Source organism: Mobula birostris, chromosome 6 (genome assembly GCF_030028105.1).
Source record: "Mobula birostris isolate sMobBir1 chromosome 6, sMobBir1.hap1, whole genome shotgun sequence".
Lineage (NCBI taxonomy): Eukaryota > Metazoa > Chordata > Chondrichthyes > Myliobatiformes > Myliobatidae > Mobula > Mobula birostris.
This window is the reverse complement of record NC_092375.1, coordinates 37,518,491-37,538,688: the sequence shown is the minus strand read 5'-3', so window position 1 is coordinate 37,538,688 and position 20,198 is coordinate 37,518,491. Positions and strand designations below refer to the sequence as shown.

Here is a 20,198-nt window from a genome sequence, read left to right as displayed (position 1 = left end):
GTTTTGTGGTCATCTCTCTGGACTGAGCTGTAAACTGACAATCGTCCAATTCAATAACTACCATTGACATTTAGAGAAGAAATTGCAGCCACATCATTTATTAAAATGGATAGACTGCTATTTCAGTTCCTGGCCTACATGTATCCTTTCAACTCTGTCAACTTTTAAAACAACATTGAGTTTTACAGCTTCAGCATAGTAGTAAGTTTCAAACAAATTAAAGACCATGACTCCATCAAGCATTTGAAGTGACTTTGTGGGTGTGTTCTGGTGATTCAATCTATTTGGTCTATCCAATCTATTTACGTCAGTAACAACTCCACTTCCTCTGCAACCAATTACCTCATGTCCATGGTTTCCTTAAAGACATTTTATTTTTTCTTATGAACTTACTAATGACTATTCTTCTGATTTGTAGCAGAATTTATCAACAAGCAAAATTAGTTCTAACAAAAGACAAGGTAAGGTTTGCTCTTTAAATGGATATGATTAGGATAAGAAAAGCCACAGAATGTAAAAGGTGAGCTGTAGAGTCTGTGTTGTTTACTTAAAGATAATAAATAGCTAACTGATTTTTTTGGGGGGAAATTCAGGAATGTAAAGGAAATCTGGCAAGATTTGTAAAATTAACATGTACGATGTGAACAGGAGGTCTGGAGCCAAATGGTCTTTGACAAACCAAGCCAAGTGTTAGCGTGCAGATTAGCTGTAAACACCGTTGATAGTGATATTGATAATAGCTTGCCCCATTTTGCTAACGGTTGAGTGTGTCCTGGCGGGGTATTAATTGGCTGCATTGGATTTGTTTTGCCTTTTTATGGGCAAGGTATAATGAGGCAGGATTCCACGCTGCTGGAGAGATGCCAGCCGTAATGAAATAAAGCTAGTCCTGGAGTGCAAATGTTCAGTATTGTAGCTGGGATGGCTTCTGATCACTTTGCTGTCCCCTATCAATTGTCCATCAGCAACTGGAGCCACAGTGGTGCATCCATGAGGCCAAAGGCATGTTGGACAGCATGTTTAGAGAGGTTGGTCACACTGTACCCTAAGCCTGAGCGGGCACAGAGAGCAGGGTATCTGCCAGATAGGTTAGGAGAGCAGACCGGCAGAGCAGAAGTACTCTAAATCAGTCTCACTCTCTATGGGTTTCCTTGTTGTATCTTGCTGGTGGTGATTATTGTTTGGTGGAGCAGTCAGGGGCAAGGCTTTGTGAGTGGTTCAAGCTGTACAGAAGGGGAGAAAGACGAGGGAAAGGGCAATGGTGTTATGTGACCCAACAGTTAGCAGAACAGCTCAGCCATTAACAAGAGAGTACATAGGCTTTCTGATACTGAGTGGCTACTGAGTATCCTGAAAGGGAAGGATAAACAGGCCAAGAGACATTGCTTCATAATATGTACAAATGACATACAGTGGCATGCAAAATTTTGGGCACCCCTGGTCAAAATTTCTGTTACTGTGAATAGCTAAGCGAGTAAAAGATGACCTGATTTCCAAAAGGCATAAAGTTAAAGATGACACATTTCTTTAATATTTTAAGCAAGAAAACTTCCTGATTTCCATCTTTTACAGTTTCAAAATAACAAAAAGGGAAAAGGGCCCAAAGCAAAAGTTTGGACTTCCTGCATGGTCAGTACTTAGTAACACCCCCTTTGGCAAGTATCACAGCTTGTAAACGCTTTTTGTAGCCAGCTAAGAGTCTTTCAATTCTTGTTTGGGGGATTTTCGCCCATTCTTCCTTGCAAAAGGCTTTGAGTTCTGTGAGATTCTTGGACCGTCTTGCATGCGCTGCTCTTTTGAGGTCTATCCACAGATTCTCGATGATGTTTAGTTCAGGGAACTGTGAGGGCCATGGCAAAACCTTCAGCTTGCGCCTCTTGAGGTAGTCCATTTTGGATTTTGAGGTGTGTTTAGGTTCATTATCCTGTTGTAGAAGCCATCCTCTTTTCATCTTCAGCTTTTTTACAGACGGTGTGATGTTTGCTGCCAGAATTTGCTGGTATTTAATTGAATTCATTCTTCCCTCTACCAGTAAATGTTCCCCGTGCCACTGGCTGCAACACAAGTCCAAAGCATGATCGATTCTATTCAAAAAGTTCTATTCAAAAACTTCAAAGGAACATCTAAATAAGCCTGATGCATTTTGCAAACAAGTCCTGTGGACTGATTAAGTTAAAATAAAACCTTTTGGCCACATTGAGCAAAAGTATGTTTGGAGAAAAAAGGGTACAGAATTTCATGTAAAGAACCCCCCTCCAACTGTTAAGCACGGGGGTGGATCGATCATGCTTTGGGCTTGTGTTGCAGCCAGTGGCACGGGGAACATTTACTGGTAGAGGGAAGAATGAATTCAATTAAATACCAGCAAATTCTGGCAGCAAACATCACACTGTCTGTAAAAAAAAAAGCTGAAGATGAAAAGAGGACGGCTTCTACAACAGGATAATGATCCTAAACACACCTCAAAATCCACAATGGATTACCTCAAGAGGCGCAAGCTGAAGGTTTTGCCATGACCCTCACAGTTCCCTGAACTAAACATCATCGAGAATCTGTGGATAGACCTCAAAAGAGCAGTGCATGCAAGAGGGCCCAAGAATCTCACAGAACTCGAAGCCTTTTGCAAGGAAGAATGGGCGAAAATCCCCCAAACAAGAATTGAAAGACCCTTAGCTGGCTACAAGAAACATTTACAAGCTGTGATACTTACCAAAGGGGGTGTTACTAAGTACTGACCATGCAGAATGCCCAAACTTTTGCTTCGGGCCCTTTTCCTTTTTTGTTATTTTGAAATTGTAAAAGATGGAAATCAGGAAGTTTTCTTGCTTAAAATATTAAAGAAATGTGTCATCTGTAACTTTATGCCTTTTGGAAATCAGTTCAGCTTTTACTTGCTTAGCTATTCACAGTAACAGAAATTTTGACCGGGGTGCCCAAACTTTTGCATGCCACTGTAGGTAGAGAAAGGAATTAGGTCTTGCAGGCCAAGCAAGGAAAGAGATGAAAAAACAGGACCTCAAAGGTAGCAATCTGAGGATTACTCCCAGTGCAATATGTGATTAAATTTTTAAAAATACTAGAACAGATTAATGATGGACTTGAGACTTTTTTTACCGTGCCCATGGTCTGCTCTTTATCAAATTATGGTATTGCTTTGCACTGTTGTAACTATATGTTATAATTATGTGGTTTTGTCAGTTTTAGTCTTGGTTTGTCCTGTGTTTCTGTGATATCTTTCTGGAGGAACATGGTATCATTTTCTAAATGACAATAAACGAGGACTGAGTGTCCTCATAATCTAAAAAAAATATGTGGCTGGAGAGAAGGTGTAGGAGGGAGAGCCTTAGATTTCTAGCATAGGTGGGATCTGTACAAAACAGATAGGCTGTGCTTCAGCAGATTCGGGGCCAATGTCCTTGCAATGGGTTTTGAACATACCACAAGGTAGAGAGAAGCTGTTTGGAAGGTCAGACCCATGTTAGCTCCAAGTAGACCAATCTTATCAGTCCTGATGTCTTTTGTCTTATTCTCATGATGCCCTTTCTCTCTTAAATTTCCATCAATAGTTTCTGAATGTTCACAGCATTTGCAGCAAGGTAAGTAAACTATTAGCTCAAATGGAAATAATTTAACATGATGTGTTTGCCATCATAGAAATGTGGCCAAAGCTAGGAGCTACTGTAAGTATTTCAGGGAATTGATATCTAGGAAGGAGAGGCAACAAAGAACAGGGGATGATGTAGCAGCATTAATAAAGGAGATTGTTGCAGTAATGAGAAGAGATCATGGCACAACAGATGAGATGTGCAGTACTCTGGATGTGGAACAAATAAATATATTTGATGCAGAAACAGATACAGCACTGTGTAAAGGTCTTAGGCACACGTATATAGCGAGGTGCCTAAAACTTGTGCACAGTACTGTATTTGTCAACATGGAGCAGAGAGCGTGTTTGTAAATCTGCAGGACCAAGGGATGTTGGGTATGGCGAGTTTGGGGTGCTGCAGGAGGAATGTGGGATAGGTGGCAGTGAAGGAGTGCCAGGGGTGGGGGTGTTGGTGTGGATACACCCAGCCCTGAGGCACCAGGCAAGGTCATTTGATTCCAAACAATTGATTTGTTGATCATTACAGAATGTCTCTCTGGTACTTCCCCTTCCTCCTCTCTCCCTTCCCTCTCCTTTCTTCTTTTCCCAACCACGATGCCCCCTTACTACTCTCAGTCAACAACAGAGACCTATATCATCACTCACATAAGTCATGAAATTCCTTTTTTTTTGCGGCAACAGTACAAAGCAATGCATAGAATGACTACAGTACTGTGCAAAGGGTCTTAGGCACCCTAGCTATATATATGTGCCTAAGACTTTTGCACAGTACTGTAGAATGAGGATCAATTTGTGTTGAACCTAAAAGATTCAAGATTCAAAAAACTTTATTGTCATTCTAACCGTGCATCAGTTCTGCAGGGCAGAATGAGACAGCATTTCCCAGGAGCAGTGCAATCATAACATAACAAACGCAACACTAAATAATAAACAAAACAATAAATAGTAAAACACAACAGCCACATGTCAGTTAAAATCAAGTTATAAGTGTCCAGTGCAAGTTAAAAGTGTCCAAAGCAGAGTCAGGTAGAGCTGCTATTTAGCAGTCTGACCGCCTGTGGGAGGAAGCTGTTTAGTAGCTTTGTAGTTTTAGTTTTGATGCTCCCGTAACGTTTGCCTGATGGCAGAAGAACAAACAGTTCATGGAGAGGGTGTAAGGGGTCTTTAATGATGTACCGTGTCTTCTGGAGGCATCGACTCTGAAAGAGGTCTTGGACAGAAGGTAGGGAGACCCCAATAACCTTCTCTGCTCCCCTAACCACCCTCTGCAAGGCTTTTTTGTCGATAGCACTGCAGCTGGAGTACCAGGTTGTGATGCAGAAGGTCAGCACACTCTCAACCACGCCTCTGTAGAATGTAGTTAAGGTGTTAGTGGGGAGTGATGCTTGTTTAAGCTTTCTCAGAAAGTACAATCTCTGCTGGGCCCGTTTCACAATCCCAGTGGTGTTTCTGGACCAGGTGAGATTGTCCGAGATCTACACCCCAAGGAACTTGATGTTTTCCACTCTCTCCACTGTGGAGCCGCTGATGCTGAGGGGTGTGTGCTCAGGCTGAGACATTCTGAAATCGACGATAATCTCCTTGGTTTTGGTGACATTAAGCATCAAGTTGTTATCATTGCACCAGCTCTCTAGGTGTTTGACCTCCTCCCTGTACATTGTTTCATCATTTTTGTTGATGAGCCCCACCACTGTGGTATCATCAGCAAATTTAATGATCAGGTTCTCCTTGAATCTGGCTGCACAGTCATGTGTTAGCAGTGTAAACAGCAATGGGCTAAGCACACAGCCTTGTGGGGATCCAGTGCTCAGTGTGATGGAGTCAGAGATGTTCCTGCCAACACGGACTGACTGTGGTCTCCCCGTCAAGAAATCCAGAATCCAGTGACACATGGCAGTGTTAAGGCCAAGCCGCGACAGTTTCTCCACTAGTCTCTGCGGGATGATGGTATTGAACACTGAACTGAAATCAATGTACAGGATTCTAGTATAAGTGTCTTTGTTGTCCCAGTGAGAGAGAACTGTGTGCAGTGTGGTGGATATTACGTCCTCCGTGGAGCGATTTGGACGATAAGCAAACTGTAGAGGATCCAGCGAGGAGGGGAGGCTGGCTGTGATATGAGGCTTGACAAGCCGTTCAAAACATTTCATCACTATGGGGGTCAGGGCAACGGGACGGTAATCATTCAGACAGGCTACAACTGATTTCTTTGCTACAGGGATGATTGTGGAGGTTTTGAAGCATCTGGGGAAAATGGCTTGACTAAGGGAGATGTTGAAAATGTCTGTCAGGACATCTGCTAATACATCAGCACATTCCTTGAGCACATGTCCAGGGATGTTGTCGGGACCTCCTGCTTTTCGTGGGTTGACCCTGGCAAGGGTCCTCCATGTTTGCTCTGAATCAATGATTGGAGCCAGCTGGTCAGATGGTAAAAAGGGACTGGCTCTCCCCCTTGCTGTAGTGTTTGATGCTTCGAAGCGTGCAAAGAAATTGTTAAGCCTGCCTGGTAGAGAGGTGTCGCTGTCATCAGTTTTCTGCCTGATCTTGTAGTCTGTCAGAGCTTTAATTCCCCACCACATCCGTCTGGTGTCACCTGTGTCACAGAAGTGTCCATGTATTTTGCCCGTGTAGGCCCTTTTCGCTTTCCTGATCCCTAGTGAAAGCGCAGACCTAGCTGAGCGAAGAGCACACCTGTCCCCCGATCTGTAGGCTGTGTCACGGGCCTTCAGTAGTGAACGCACCTCTGTTATATCTATAGCAAAGGATAGAAAATATTGGCAAGAATTAGTTGCAGACTACCAGCTAGTTGTAATATTGAGTGTGGCATAGAGCAGAAATGTAGAGGTGCATATACAGGAAGTGAGGTAGAGACTTTAATCTACGTGGAAACAGGATGATTCAAATTTCCTTTAAGGTAAAGTAGAAGTTGAATGCATGGAACTTATGAGATGCTCTTCTAGTTCAATATGTAGAAGTATCCAACATTTTAAAGTTTTTTTTTGCATTGAGAAATGGTTTGAATGATAAGCTCGTTCTCAAGGAGAGTTCAGAAGAATGATCTTAATATGATAGATATAAACAGAAAATGTTGAAGTATTGAGCAAGTCAGACTGAATCCGTGGAAAATGAAAGAAGTCATTCTGTTTACTGTATAGATGCAAGCCAGATGCACTGAATAGTTCCACCATTTTCTGGTTTTTTATTTGAGATTTCCAGCACCTGCAATTCTTTTTCGATTTTCATTTACATTGAATTTGAAAGTGATTCAGTACAAAGATAAACTCTTAAGTCTAAATGGAGAGTTGGTATCATTGATTGTGAGAAAACATTGAAAGGCAGATTGGTGGATAGGAAATGCTAAATAGTAAAAGAAAGAATGCCAAAAAACAAAGTGGTTAATCTGTGGCTGACCTAAGAAATTAAGGATAAGATTAAACCACAGGATGAACCATATAAAATTGACAGAAATAATGGTTGGCCTGTGGATTGGGAGCATTTTGGAACTTAGCAAAAGAAATTGATAGAGAAAAGCAAGAGAAAATATAAATATAGATCACGCAAACATAAAATCAGTAACTTATAGAGGCATGTGAAGAGAAAGGAAAAAGATTAGTAAGGGAAAATGTGGGCATTGCATGAATAGAGATGGTACAATTTATAATGGGGAATGAAGATACTGTGCAACTAAGCAAGCAATTAGTTTGCATTTGAATACAGAGAAGACACAAAATCTTTTGCATATATTAGAGAATCCAGGTGCTAGTGTGAAAGGGGATCTGAAGTGTTACATAATAAATAGTACAAAATAATGCAGAATGTGGAAGTGGATAAATCCCAAGGATTTTATAATATACATGCCAGAAGTTCGAAGAGATTACTTTAAAGAGAGCGTTTCTGAAGGGTGCAGCAGTAGAACACTTTAAAATATTATTTAGGAGAATAATATGGATTTATGAAAGGTAAAGTCATGTTTGTTTAATTTTCTGGAGCTCTTTGGGAATGTGACTGGAATATATAAGGGGGTATTATTGGATGTAACATATTTGGATTTGCAGAAAGTCAAAATCGAAGTCCAGTTTATTGTCACATGTATAGAGAAAGTAAAGAATGATATGAACGGATCCTTCTCAGCTTGACAGCCTGACCAATGTTCAAAGCTCATTCACAGGGCTCAAGTCAGGAGTGTGATGGACTATTGTCCACGGCCTGGATAAGTGGACTCACGAAGCACAACACCACGCTGGGTTTAGCAGCACACTTGATCAGCACCCCATCCATAGTGTGGGTTTTCTCCGGATGCTCTGGTGTCCTCCCACAGTACAATGATGTGCTAATTGGTAGGTTAATCAGTCATTGTCAAGTGTCTAGCGATTAGGCTAGGATTAAATTGGGGAGCTGCTGGGCGGCGTAACTCAAATGGCCGGAAGGGTCTGTTCCGTGCTATATTTCAATAAATTAAGATAAAATCCATTCACACGCTCTACCACCAAAGCACATGATCAGCAGTTTGTGTTATCGACAGGACACACTACAGTACCCACCAAGACTTCTTAGACAGCAACTTTCATCATATGACCTCTACCGGCTTGATGGACAAGGCCAACAAGACATAGGAACACCACCGCCTAGAAGTAGCCCTCCAGCCATATAAAGGTTCAAAGGTTCATTTATTATCAAAGTGTAGAACTCTGTAACTCTTCTTCTCCAGATAGCCACAAAACCAAGAGACTAAAGAATGGCAGCTTGATCATCAACCCCCAAATCCCTCCTCCCAGCAAAAAATAGTGAACAAATCATCGACCTCCAAATCACCCTTCCTTGCACACAAAACTACCTAGAAAGATTGGGCAAAAAACACAGAATATAAAATACTGTGAGACTGAAAAAAAAAGTCTATGGTCCAAGTCCATATCCAAAACTCAGAAAATCTGGGTAGCATTCTTTGGGCATAGCAGCAGGTCTTTCGTTCTCCAGCACCAAGCGATTTCCCCCTCCCCCCCCCCCCCCCCAGTGATTAAAAGGCAGTTCATCACCATTCTGATTTGGAAATACATCACCGGGTCAGAATCTTAGCACTCCCTCCCTAATAGCATTGCGGATACGTCCACACCTCAAAAACTGCAGTGGTTCAAGGAGGCAGTTCACCATCTCCTTCTCAAACACAATTAGGAATGGATAACTAAACGCTGGGTCAGCCTGCACACATCCATTGAATGAATAGAAGACCAAATCTGTGACATTCCATCCTTTGTATGGTCAGATACTAAGATGGATTTGTCTTTAGCAAGACCTAGATAGCTTTAAGGAAAAGGCTGATAAGTGACAGATAATATTCAACCTACACAAAAATAGGGCCTTGACCATCATCAACAAGAGGAAGTCCGATCACTTACCCATGACATTCAGCTTGCTTATCATTACTGAATAGACTCAAGAGTTCATCATTGATGGAATCAACTGGATCCACCACATAAGTACTCTGGCCACAAGAGCAAGGCAGCGAATGGGTGTCCTGTGATGAATGATTCACCTTCTGGCTCTCACATTCTAAAGGTTACAAGTCAGTCATGTAATGGAATCTGTGTCTTGGTTAGTGTAACACTGACAACACTGAAGCATCTCAAACACCATCCAGGGTAAATTAGCTCACTGGGCTGGCACTCAACCCACTATTGCAAATGTTCACTTCCTCATGCACCATCTAGCTGTCCAGTGTTGTGGTGGCATCCATACCAGGCATCAAGACGAGTGGTCTTGGGTTCAAATCCGGCTGGATCCTTGCACCATCTCCATCCATGCTGGGTTGAGCATTGAACTAGTAAAAACAAACAAAAATGCGAAAGAAGTGGCAAGGTTTCCACCTGATGTGCCACAAGGCATGGAAAGGAACAAAAACATCTACAAAATGCACTGCAGTTATTCATCAAAACCACTACCATCAAGTAGAACAAGAGCAGCAGGCAATGTAAAGACCACCAAGAGTTAAAAGATTTCTGATTCACCAGTAAGAAAATACTTCCAAATCTGGGTGTGTTGGAGGATAATGATGAGGCGGGTGGGGGGGGGGGGGGTTAGTGGTGAGATGGGTTGGCATAGTAACTAATGGATACATTTCTTCATTCAATCTGAAAACAACATTTCACCAGAATTGTGTCTTCTGCTTATTAATTTTGTCGCTACTGCCCTTTATATCCTATGTATTTTTAGTTTTGCCCCAACACCCCAGTATATGCTCTGTGCTGCATGTGCCACAACCTCAACCCTTTGACCTCCCAGATCCCAGGCTCTGACCTACTGATTCCTCCTAAATTTCAAATGAAGTTCCAATCCTCAGCCATACTTCTGGACACTGAATAAAAACAGAACAGAAATCAAGATATATGCTAGCAAGGAAGTGTCAAACCAAATGCACCATATTCTTGGAAATGTAGTCATTAAGGAATTGAGCCACACAAATTTTATGCCTGTTATTGTTTTCTAGATTTAAAAGGGTAATATCTCCAGTTTTAGTTACTAGGATTTTGTGTATGAAAATAGAGGAATCAAGAAGAACTACAGAAGCAGAGAATATATGTTTCTTTTGTGGAATACTGACATTCTGATTTCAAAGTAGAGATGACCCATGTTAAATTTATTTTATCAAGTTGATGCTATTTTTGGAGTTACAATACAAAATACCAAGTTCTGTGCTTCAGCAGTTGTACTTTGTGGTGTGAGCATTAGCCATTTATTCTGGCCACAAATTAAGAAGTAGAGTTCTCACGAAGCCTGTAAGAGTTCTCACGAAGCCTGTTTTGTTCCATTGGTGAAATAATCTTGCTCTTCTGCAAAGTGCAGTGTAATTTATCTTTCTTAACAACAATAAATACTGAATCTTGCACAATACACGAGATTATATTGCAAAATAGTAGAAAGGTATTAACCGTGGCAAATTGCAGTCAATGCGCTGAAATGTTCAAAGAATTTCACATGAGCTTTATCAAAGAAAATATGACAATGTCTTGGATAAGGATGTATTAGGACTGATGATCAAAAACTTAAGACAGGGACTGAATGAATATATTTGAAAAGAGAGCGAGATTTAAACTACTTGAAGATCCTTTCCTTCCTGCGTAACCTTCCATTTTTCTCTCATCCATGTGCCCAAGTTTCTTAAATGCTCCTAAGTTACCACCAGTCCTGGCAGGCGTTCCACACACCCAACCCTCTCTGTGTGAAGAGTTTATCTCTGATATCCTCACCAAATACTTTCTTCCAATCTCCTTAAAATTACATGTCCTTGTATAAGCCATTTCTGCCCTTGGAAAAGTCTCTGGCTATCCACGCTATCTATGCCTTTTATCATCTTGTACACCTCTATCTAGTCACCTCTCATCCTCTTTCTCTCCAAAGAGAAAAGCCCTAGCTCACTCAACCGATCTTCATAAGATGTGCTCTCCAGTCCAGGCAGCACCTTCCTGAAGCTTCCCCATCCTTCCTATGATGAGGCGACCAGAACTGAACACAATATTCTAAGTGTGGTGTACTCGGGTTATAAAGCATTATCTCGCAGCTCCTGAACTCAATCTCTCAACTAACGAAGTCCAATACACCATATGCCGTCTTAGCAACCATATTGCGCCCAAGATCCCTTTGTCCCTTCACACTGCTATGAATCCTGCCATTAATCTGGATTCTGCCTTCAATTTCGACCTTCCAAAATAAATCACTTCACACTTTTCCAGGTTAAACTGTGTCTCTGAACCATCTCCAAATGAAGGAGTACTGATGGGAGGGGGCAGCTTTGGTAAAAGTAGGCCTTTTCCAAGGTTTCTTAATACCTTGGCCCATGAAGCCCAAATAAGGTGTGCTGATACCAATCTTTAGCAGAAGCCTGACAATAAGTATGAATTTAATTTAGAATGGGCACCAATGGGTGGGGGCAGGGGAGGGTCTTTGGGGAAGACAAGTGGTAGCACTGTATGAGTACGGAAGCCAGGATGAACTTTCAGTATCTTGTTTTGTCTGTGGCTTTCCAATTCAGCCAATTAATTGCAACATTTTTCTGAGTTTGGCGTAAAATATGTTGCACTATGCACTACGTGGATCTAGAGCAAGGAATTTCATCTAAAGGCTTTAAAGAGGCAATCCAACAATGGAAATTGGAGATTAAGAAATGAATGAGAGAAGATTCTTTGTGGATGTAGGAAGAACTGGTCTTGTATATAATAATCAGTTGCTCTACACATTGTTGAGTTTCAGTGAAGAGTCAGCAAGAGATATTCTTTCGCAGCATGGCTGGATGACCAAGAAGATTATTAGTAGGAACATTATGTCATGGACAGGAATGGTGAAGTAAGTAGCTTAATAAACTTGTGCCAGGACAGGGACGATGAGTACAATTGTACGCTACTACAGTATATACAAAGTGGCTCACTGGTCTAGGGGTATGATTCTTGCTTTTGGTGTGTGAGAGGTTCCAGGTTTGAACCATGAACGAACTCAATTTTGGGATGGCGTGGCAGCGTAGCAGTCAGCACAATGCTTCATAGTACCAGAGACATGGTTTCAATTCCCACAAGTATCTGTAAGGAGTTGGTATGTTCTCCCATGACCCTGTAGGTTTCCTCCCACATTCCAAAGACATATATGTGAGTATGTTAATTTGTAATATGGGTGTAATTGGGAGGCATAGGCTCAATGGGCCAAAAGAGCCTGTTCTCGAAATAAAAGTAATCACCAGACCTGCCTCTCATCTGACTTCTTAAAGTAAAGTTAAGGCATCTGTTAGTCTTGCGAGACCATGGATCTGCGCCCGGAAAGTCTTCACACTCCAGGGCGCAGGCCTGGGCAAGGTTGTATGGAAGACCAGCCGTTGCCCATGCTGCAAGTCTCCCCTCTCCACGACACCAATGTTGTCCAAGGGAAGGGCATTAGGACCCATACAGCTTGGTACCAGTGTTGTCACAGAGCAGTGTGTGATTAAGTGCCTTGCTCAAGGACACAACACGTTCCCTCGGCTGGGGCTCGAACTCACGACCTTCAGGTAGCTAGTCCAATGCCTTAACCACTTGGCCATGTGCCTACACAATCTGACTTCTTAGATCCCCAGCAAATGACTTCTCATATCCACCTATCTTGTAAGTCATTATTTCATTCTCTTTCTGAGCACTTTATTGTATAAAGCTTTACCTTAATCAGTTACTTCTTAGCTTCCGCTGGTCAGGGTCAATGTATCCTAGCTGTCAAAGCCAATATACAAGACGGTACGCAAGCCAGGGCAGTTCAATATGGAGAGCAAGCTGTTGCCCATACAGCAGGCTCCCCCTCTCCACACGGCTGATGAATCAAAAGGAGTGACAGAGACTGATACAATTTGGCACCAGTGGCTTTGCAGGAGGTGCCTGTCAGCATTGAACTCAATGTTGGACTGCCTGAGGGACTCCAGCTCCGATTTTTCCTCTGGGTTTCCCCATGAATAGGTATAGTCACAAGGCAGCGGAGGTTTGAAATTAGAGTTTTCCTTCTCCTGGATGAACTGCTAACCACAGCTGATGAGCGCCATTTGTCTAGAGCAACTGATTTTAAGGTGCCAGTAACCTGCATTTGCCCTTTCTCCTGTCAGTAGAAATGCTTCCGTTGGGCTTAGTAGCTAAGCCACACTTAAGGCCAGGAGCTCGACTTGGTTGTCGGAGGGTACTTGAGACGCACATCATTGGGAGGACCTCATCCCCACTTCTACCCCTGGCTATAACAGCCTTAAGGAACCACTCAATTACTAAATCTCTTCTGACTAGGCACTCTCACAAAATGTGCTAGACCACTTAGTAAGCCATGAGGTGTGCTCGTTTCCCCATTTCAGCAACCACAAATTGAATATGACATTTCAAACCCCACATTTACATGGGAAATGCAATAACAACAGATCCACGGCTCCCTTGCAACCTCCATGACATCAGAGACAGAGATGCTGGAACTCCGAGACACTTGGAAATAAAATTAAATGTCAGCAATCTACACATCAGACAACATTAGATTACGTTGAGGACACAGAAAATACTGGAAATATTCATTTGTAGAGAGAAATACAAGAATTAACATTTCAGGTCAACGGCCCTACTCTTTTTTGCTATATCCTGGTGTGATGTTGACTGTCACAATTTTTCCATTCTACTTAATCACTCTAACCAACCCCCCTCTGAAATTGGAGCATTTTGTGCTCTGAAGACAAACCCCAATATTTTCATCAAAACCACTGACAAAGGTAATGCTATCATTGTATGGCATATTTACCTTTACTTTGCAGCCCTCTGAGACTTCCTTATAATCATTCTGGACATCTGGGGAAATGCGATCTGTGTTAGTGTGGGAAACACCGCCCAGATAGTGTGATCATAATCTAGAGATATTGTTATGTCTTTTTCTCACATGGTCATATAATACTCTCAGGTGAGAAAGCCTACTTCCCCATTATGTTTGGAGATCCATTGTTGCTCTTAATTTTTTCTTCAGTAATTCAGGATTGTTTGTGAAAGTCCATTCTTCGATGATTTTCTTAATATCAGTATTTTAAGTATCTGTTACTAGTTTGAGCTGGTCTTCTTAGTAGACAATATAATTAAAGTGGTACTACTTTCTAACTTTTTCACATTATTTGTTATCTATATAAATTAGTAAGATCCCCCCCTTCCCCACACACACACACCCCTTGGGCTCCTCCTTTTCAGGATGAAAAACTTGTTTCCCAAATTTTTCCTTGTTTTTTTTTGTAATTTATATTTTATTGAATTTCATCCAACATTTCCAAAAGATGTATTTCAGATACTGTACATATATATCATATAATCATATTTGTCATAAATCTGCACATAATATTTATCTGAAGTATACACTTATAGAAAGGAGAGGAGAGAAAGAACAATTGAAAGAAGAAAACTATGTACAGAGTAGGGAGTGATCTTTTTTTGACAACATATTCATTGACTTGTGAGAATAAAATCAGACCTATTAGGTGTTATGTAGTTAAACTATTTTTTCCAGTATGAATAAAATTGTTCCAACTTATGATTAACAGATGCTGTTACCTTCTCCATTTTGTAAATGTCCATTGTAATTTCCATCCATACATTTAAAGTTGAGCTCTCCTGTGATAACCATTTCCTGGTAAGGGTCTTTTTACCAGCCACCAGCAGTACATTCATTAAATATTTATCTCTTTTCAACCATTCTTGAGGTATATACCCAAAATATATGGTCTTACTCTCTAAGGGTATTTTACATTTAAAGTTGTCTTGTAGGACATTATGTATCCCACTCCAATAGTCCTTGATAATGGGGCATTCCCAGAAATTATGATAATGGTTTGCATTTTGATTTCCACAATTTCTCCAGTGAGCAGGGCAGTTATTATTATAATGGGATTTCTGAGAGGGTGTAATAAAATATCTTATCAAGTTTTTCCACACGAACACCCTCCATTTCTGTGAACTGGTACACTTCCATTGATACCTCCATATTATTGTCCAGTCTTCCTCAGATATTATTATCCCTCCTTCCTTCTCCCATTTTGTTTTAATGTATGAAGTTGAATGTGTTTTAAGATTTGACAAACCCTTATAAATGCTTGAAATTATTCTACTACCGTTGACTGAATTATATGCTTTTCTAAGTAGCTCTATCAGACATGTACTTGCCTTGGTTACATTTTTAACTGTCCTATTAACATACTGTTGCATCTGTAAATACCTGTAAAAGTCTTGTTTTTCTAATAAGTGTTTCTCTTTGAGCATTTCAAAACTGAACTGTGTTCCTCCTTTCATTATATTGCAAATAGCTGTTATTCCTTTAGCTGTCCAGTCCTTAAATCTAGCATCCAGTTTATTTGGCGTAAAATCTGAGTCATATGCACACCATTTAAGAATTGCAATGTCTCTCTCTAGTTTATATTCTTTTATAATAGTTTTCCATATTTTAAGAGTCCATTTCACCCACGGGTTGTCAATATTATTTATGTAACTTTGTTGGTTGTTATCAGCCAAAATTGCCTGTATGGGGATGGAAAGTACCCTCTCCTCAATGTTTTTTCATTGAGCTTCAGCATATCAAATTTTTTTCTTGTAACTTAAGCTTCTGACTGAGCAGGTAAACCCTGTATATTCTCTCTGCACTATTTCCAGAGGTTGAACCTTCTCAATGATAAGAATTGAGCAGAATATGTAAGTAACTTTACTAATGCTGGTGACAATGGTGAAAGATATAGTTAGTTCTTCCTTTGACTTGTATTCCATTGTTTAGGTTATGCTCTATATCAAAATCACTCACAGGTTTTGCTATATTGCTCACTTTGCTTCTTTGTGGAAAACTTCTGTCCTCCACTACTAAATCTATGCACAGGTTAAAACACTTAGTTATATAAAAAAAATTGCTGAAGGAAGGCAGCATCTGTGGAGGAAGATGGCATTTTGGATCAAGTTGGCTTTTTGCTCCATATTTCAGCATCTGCAGTCTCACTAGTCACCATTAATCCATTCTGGACTGTGTCCTTGATTCACAGAGGTGCCCACGTTTACATTACCCACAGACTGGGTAGCACAGAAAAGCTGTGTTTCTCAGAACTCAGCATTTCCTTCTTCATTGACTTCATCACCCTGACTACTAGTTTTTGCAATTTAGCTTTTTTTTATCATTACTCAAATTTGCACTTGAACTGATAAAGTTGCTCTTTGCTTGTAATTAACAACTAAATACTGTAACATCCTCAACCTTTTTTTTTCAATAGTTAAAACTGAAAGCTCAAGAGAAAGAAATAAGATTTCATGTGTGAAGCAAAGAGAAGGCATGAGAGAAAACCAGACCCAATGTCTGCTATTGCATCACTCCCGTATTTTCATGGAAACATCAGCAAAAAGGAATGTGAAACCTTACTTGGAGCAAATGCGACTGATGGAAGTTACTTAGTGCGGCAGAGTGAAACAATCCCTGATACTTTATGCCTCAGTGTCTTGTAAGTAACAGTGTGATAAACATAGTTTAATTTACAAAATTAATATTAATTGAAAGGTAAAGTAACATAAATGGTCAAAGCAACACACACAAAATGTTGGAGGACCTCAGCAGGTCAGGCAACATCTATGGAAATGAATAGATAGTCAACATTTCAGGCCGAGACTCTTCTTCAGGTCAGAGAGGGAAGGAGGAAGACACTAGAATAAAGAGGTGTGGGGAGGGGAAGGGGAAGGAGGCGAGCTGAAAGGTGATAGGTGAAGCCAGGTGGGTGGGAAAAGTCAAGGGCTGGAGAAGAAGGAATCTGATAGGAAAGGAAAATGGACCGTAGGAGAATAAGAAGGAGGAAGGGACCCAGGGTGAAGTAATAACCAGGTGAGAAGAGGTAAAAGGTCAGTGGGAAATAGGATAGAGGAAGGTGGGGGATGGGGGGGGAATTTGTTTACCAGAAGGAGAAATTGATATTCATGCCATCAGGTGGCGGCTTTCCAAATGGATTATAAGGTGTTACTCCTCCGCCCTACAGTGGTTTCATCTTGGCACAACAGGACAGATATGTTGGAACGGAATGGGAATTGGAATTAAAATATTTGGCTACCAGTAAGTCCCGCTTGTGACGGATGGTGCAGAGGTGCTCAACGAAGCAGTCCCTCAATTTATGACAGGTTTCCCTAATACATCGGGAGCACTGGACTCGAATGATGACCCAGCAGGTTCACAGGTGAAGTGTTGCCTCACCTGCAAGGACTGTTTGGGGCCCTGACTGGAGGTGAGGGAGGAGGTGAATGGGCAGGGATAGCACTTGCAGGGATAAGTGCCAGGAGGGAGATTAGTGGGGAGGGTCTGATGGGCAAGGGAATCACGGAGGGAGCAACCCCTGCAGAAAGCAGAGGGGAGGGTGTAGCAAAGATTTATGTTTAGTGGTAGGATCCTTTTGGAGATGGCGGAAGCTGTGGGGCATAGCGTGTAGGATGTGGAAGCTCATGGGCTGTTAGGTAAAGACAAGAGGAGGCAGGAAAATAGGGTGAGCACGAATGTTCTGGAAATGGAGGAGATGCGGGTGAGGGCAGCATCAATAGTGGAGGGAGGGAAACCCTGTTCTTTAAAGAAAGAGGGCATCTCTGATATCCTGGAATGGAAAGTGATGTCCTAGGAACAGATGTGGCAGAGGTGAAGAAACTGAGAAAAGGGAATAGCATTCTTACAGGAGATAGGGTGAGAAGAGGTATAATCAAGATAACAGTGGGAATCAGTAGGATTATAAAAGATGTCAGTCAACATTTTGTCTCCAGAGATGGGAACAGAGAAATGGAGACAGGGGATGAAGGTGTCAGAGATGGACCAAGTGAATTTAAAGGCAGGGTGGAAGTTAGAGACAAAGTTGATAAAACTGACAAACTCAGCATGAAGCAGCACCAATGCAGTTATCAGTGTTACAGAGGAAGATTTGGGGAGTATTACCAGAGAAGGCTTCAAACATGGACTGTTCTACAAGGCCAACAAAGGGGCAGACATAGTTGCGGACCATGCGAGTTCCCATAGCTGCTACTTGAGCTTGGAGGAAGTGAGAGGAGCCAGCGGAAACATTGTTCAGGGTGAGGACCAGTTCTGCCAAACGGAAGGGGAGGGGATGGTGGAGGGGAATTGGTTGGTTATTTTGTCAAGAAAGAAGCAGAGAGCTTTGAGGCCTTCTTGATGGGGGATAGAAGTGTATAAGAACTGAACATCCATAAAAAGTTAAATTGTTTTATAAAAGTGTTTTATGGTTTCAAAGTAGGACAGACAACTTTTTGTTTTTAATCACATTTATACACATCGAAGTCTGACTGCCACATTTCAAGAAGTGTGCAATACCATGAGAGAGGATTCAGGAAATTTGTAAAGATGTTGGCAAAATGAAGTTTAGTTAGAGAGAACTGGGTAAATTGTATTATTTTCTTCAGAATAAAGAAGGCAAGGAAGAAATTTAGCTGAGTATTTAAAATACTGAGAAGCCAAGACAGGAAGAAATGAGGAATTATTTCCCTAAACAGTGAAGTCAATGAATATGGAGCATAAATTAAAGATAATTTGAAAGGATTAGAGGGAAACAAATGAAACTTTTTTTTCCTTATTAGGATCTGGAAATTGCCGTTACAATTTATGATAGAAGCGTAAACCCTCACCACATTTAATAAGTATCTGGTTGCACCCTTGTCAAAGTTACGGACCAGGATTTTCTTTTCCTTCCCAACCAAAGGCAGAATGGCAATTTGTGGCATCCATTCCAACACCCTGGCTAATTCAGTATAGTACTGGAAATTAAATCTAGGACAGTTCTACTCTCCATATCTCTGTTGTGTTACTACCCCTGTTCGAGTACTTGCATCAGAGCTGTGTAACAATTCAATGAATTGGATTTATTCATTAATATATGGACTGCAGTTGTAACTTTTTTTTAGATTAGATTAGATTACGAGGGCACGCAGTCCTCTTTCATTGTCATTTAGTAATACATGCATTAAGAAACCTTGTGTTGTCTCTGGAATACGACTAAGTAGTTTTGGAGATTAGAACATACAACATGGAACAGTACAACACAATACAAACCCTTGATGTTGCGCAAACCTCTTAACCCACTCCAAGATCAATCTTACGCTTCACTCCCACATAGCCCTCCAGCCCTCTTTTATCCATGCGCCTATCTTAAATCGCACTAATGCATCCACCACTACCATCGCCACTAGCAGGGCATTCCATCCTTTTACCACTCTCTGTATAAAAAAACTTACCTCTGACATCACAACTATACTTTCCTCCAATCACCTTAAATTTATGCCCCCTCGCATTAGCCAGTTCTGCCCTGGGAAAAAAATGCTGGCTGTCCACTTTTTCTATGTCTCTTATCGTCCTGTACATCTCTATCAAGCCATCTCTCACCTCCTTCACTCCAAAGAGGAAAGCCCTAGCTCAGCCAATCTCTTTTCATAACACATACTCTCAAATCCAGGTAGCATCCTGGTAAATCCTCTCTTCACCTTCTCTAAATCTTCCACATCCTTCCTATATTGAGGCAACCAGAACTGAACACAATGTTCCAAGTATGGTCTAACCAGGATTTTATAGAGCTGAGCTGCAACATTACCTTGTAGCTGTTAAACTCAATTCCCCAACCATTGAATACCAACACACTGTATGCCTTCTTAACCACCCAATGAACTTGCTCGGCCACTTTGAGAGATCTAGGAACGTGAACCCCAAGATGCTGCTATTCCTCCATGCTGCTAAGAATCGTGCCATTAACCTTTAATTCTGCCTTCGATTTCAATCTTCTGAAGTGTATCACTTCACACTTTTCTGGATTGAATGACATCTGTCACTTCTCAGCCCAGCTCTGCATCCTATCAATGTTCCTTTGTAATCTATGACATACTTCTACACTATCCACAACACTATCCATGTCCATATCACCTGCAGACTTACTAACCCACCCTTCCACTTACTCTTCCAAGTCACTAATAAAAATCACAAAGATAGATCCTTGTGGTCATCACTGGTCATCAACCTCCAGGCAGAAGACATAGCATCTGTTACCACCCTCTGCCTTCTGTGTGCCCATCACTGATGT

The 20,198-nt window shown here is 41.3% G+C and overlaps 1 protein-coding gene across 1 annotated transcript in view; it reads left to right on the top strand.

The window, feature by feature from the left end:
* Positions 1–384: 384 nt before the first annotated feature.
* Positions 385–20,198, top strand: part of LOC140198946 (SH2 domain-containing protein 1B-like) — a 32,411-nt gene continuing 12,597 nt past the window's right edge. The window contains exons 1-2 of the mRNA XM_072260245.1: positions 385–461; positions 16,368–16,592. Coding sequence (XP_072116346.1) covers positions 16,405–16,592 — 188 coding nt within the window. The 5' untranslated portion in view covers positions 385–461; positions 16,368–16,404. The remainder of the gene's footprint in view (positions 462–16,367; positions 16,593–20,198) is intronic.